Source organism: Charadrius vociferus, unplaced genomic scaffold, assembly GCF_000708025.1.
Source record: "Charadrius vociferus isolate BGI_N301 unplaced genomic scaffold, ASM70802v2 scaffold106, whole genome shotgun sequence".
Lineage (NCBI taxonomy): Eukaryota > Metazoa > Chordata > Aves > Charadriiformes > Charadriidae > Charadrius > Charadrius vociferus.
This window is the reverse complement of record NW_009648790.1, coordinates 63,575-66,281: the sequence shown is the minus strand read 5'-3', so window position 1 is coordinate 66,281 and position 2,707 is coordinate 63,575. Positions and strand designations below refer to the sequence as shown.

The following is a 2,707-nucleotide window of genomic DNA, read 5'->3' as shown; positions in this document are numbered from 1 at the left end:
CATGTCTGTGGGTACGGGTTATTCTGGAAAAAAAATGGTTTTATTCACCAGGATTCCCTTTTTACTTTCAGACGCTCGGTATCTCATATTTCTGTTACTGTGTTTACGTGCCTAGGATGAACAAGAAACCAGCAAAATAAAGAAAACAAATCAGCAAAAGTTGAATTAATTCTAAAATTTAGATATGGCATTGAGATACAGGACTTACAAAACACAAGAGAAACAAGCATTTATCTTTATTTCCAAATAAGATATACAACTTTAAAATAAAGTTTAAACATTTCCTTGTAGTTTGTTTTTGGAATGTGAAAATAACACCTTTCCCCCTCTTAAGCTGCTTATATGATTTTTTTAAGTTATTTCCACTTTAATAACCTACAGCTTTAATAACCACTTGACACAGAATTTCTTTAAATAACGCGTCTGTGTATTAAAATTCTCTCTTCTTCCAAGTATTTTTAAAAGATGGTTAAATTGATCCACTTTGCAAGACAATGTTTATATTACCTCTTTTTAGCAGTATTGTAAACTGAATGCAATCTGGTTTTTAACATAATCCACAGCTGCTTCAAAATGTCCTTTCTGAGGCTCTAGCCCTTTTTTCAAAGGAATTTCATGAAGAATGTCTTTAATTAGTATTTATTTCAAGTACATTTTTTATTCATGTCATAAAAATCTTGTCTGAGTAGAGTTCTTATCACTGTAAATAACTGACTAAATACTCAAATCTTAAAAATGATACTGGAAAGCAGCTAGATAATCCCTAAGTCGTTCCTCCAGATTTTCTTTACTACTGCTTCTTGGCATATCTTCTTCTTTCTTGCATTGCTATCAAACTTAAAAGACTATGTTACACACTGGAGAAGGCTATATTTGAACTGGAGAAGGATAAATTTTGCCAGAGCTGAATGTTTTATGTAATACTAGCTTTGCAGAACACTGGCGATGATAAATGCTGTGCAGTTAACTTCCTTTTATTGGGTCGTTTCTGTCCCAAGGACGTGAAGCACAATACTGAGCCAGGGAAGAAACTGCCTAAGAAATATGTATTTTCTGCTTCAATTAGCTTTAGTTAGCCTCTCAATGACTTTTTTTTTGTACTTAAGCACATACATGCAACCTAAGAAGATGATAAGCAAAAGAAAGTTAACAGCTTCCCAGCCTGCCTGTTCTTTCTTCATCTATGGAGAACTTTTGCCAAAAAACCAGTGTTCTCTTGCCTTTATTTGGACAGCAATGTATCATCTCTACCTATAGATGGAGAAACAGAGGTAAAGTGAGTAACATGAGCTGAAGTCACAGAGTGAGCCAATGACAGCAGGTAAAATATGCCTTTACTCTTCAACTACTCTTTTACATCCACAGTACTGCACTGCCAGAAAGTAGTGACACAAAAAGCTTTATTTCTGTGCACAGGTCTCCAAGCTAGGATGCATGAAATGTGAACACGGTCAACCACTAAGTCAGGGTTAAATTAATTTGAACAAGGCACTTCATTCCTCAGAGATCACCTGTGAACAGAAAGGGACCGTTTGTGGGACACAGTCATTTATCAGCCACGTGCAATTTTGCTGATCGCATTGTTGGCATTAAAGTGTCACCTTATTAAGTGTAATCACTTACAGTTTTCATAGCACTCACCATTTAGATTCAATCTTTGTAGAACATTGGTTCGATAGGACAAGGGGGAATGGCTTCAAACAGGAAGAAGGTAGATTTAGATTAGATATTAGGAAGAAATTTTTCACTTTGACGGTGGTAAGATGCTAGAACAGGTTGCCCAGAGAAGTTGTGGATGCCCCATCCCTGGAGGTCTTTAAGGGCAGGTTGGACAGGGCTTTGAGCAACCTGGTCTAGTGGAAGTTGTCCCTGCCCATGGCAGGGGGGTGGAACTAGATGGTCTTCAAGGTCCCTTCCAACCTAAACCATTCTATGATTCATTCTATGATTTTTGTAAGCTAACTTCTATGTGCTCACGCCATCACGCAGTGAATGGTCCTGAAGCTTTGGTGTCCTCCACTCGTGTTATAACTATCACCACATTTGAAGGCCAAACACCAGCTCTGGCTGTTTTCTGACTATATAGCCTCACCATTTGAGCCCCCCCCTCAAATCCCAGTCCTGAGAAACTGCATTATTTCAAATATGAACTTTACATAAGCTACTGTTATGGAAACAAGCGCATCGCTCCTCGATTTTGGAGGGCCTCTGAAGTGCTGTGGCCAAAGGAGGCAACGCTGCTTCACCGAGGTGGCTGAAACACCCAAAGAAACTGGCGAGCTGGGCAGTCTTGGGTTTTTTTTTCCTACTTGACCCTCAGCTCTGGGTGAGCGGAGCTTTTGCTGCCATTTGGGGCTTCGGAGGGTTTGGTAGTTAGTTCCACACAGGACGCCGCTACCTTAGGCTGCGGCTGTGGCTGTGGCTGCGGCCAGGCCTGGTGGCCTCTCACCCTGCAGCCGCTGCGGCACGGGGCTACGGGGCAAGAAGGCAGCACCGCAAAGGCTCCACAGCCGAAACCCAAAAACCACCACCTCGCCAAGCTGTGCTGCCAGAGGTCCAGGGTTTGTCACCCCCGTGCTCAGCCTCGCCTCAGGAGAGCGGTTTCCGCCGTGAAGGCGGCACCGTTGGCCCGGCAAGAGGATGAGCACAGCGAGGAGGCGACAGCGGCGCCCCCCCTCCTCCTGCCCGTGAGTGCCGGCACTCCCGG

The 2,707-nt window shown here is 42.6% G+C and overlaps 1 protein-coding gene across 1 annotated transcript in view; it reads left to right on the top strand.

Moving 5' to 3' along the window:
* Positions 1-2,707, top strand: part of TOPAZ1 (testis and ovary specific PAZ domain containing 1) — an 85,270-nt gene that overhangs the window by 39,160 nt on the left and 43,403 nt on the right. The window contains exon 2 of the mRNA XM_009886807.1: positions 2,404-2,687. Coding sequence (XP_009885109.1) covers positions 2,404-2,687 — 284 coding nt within the window. The remainder of the gene's footprint in view (positions 1-2,403; positions 2,688-2,707) is intronic.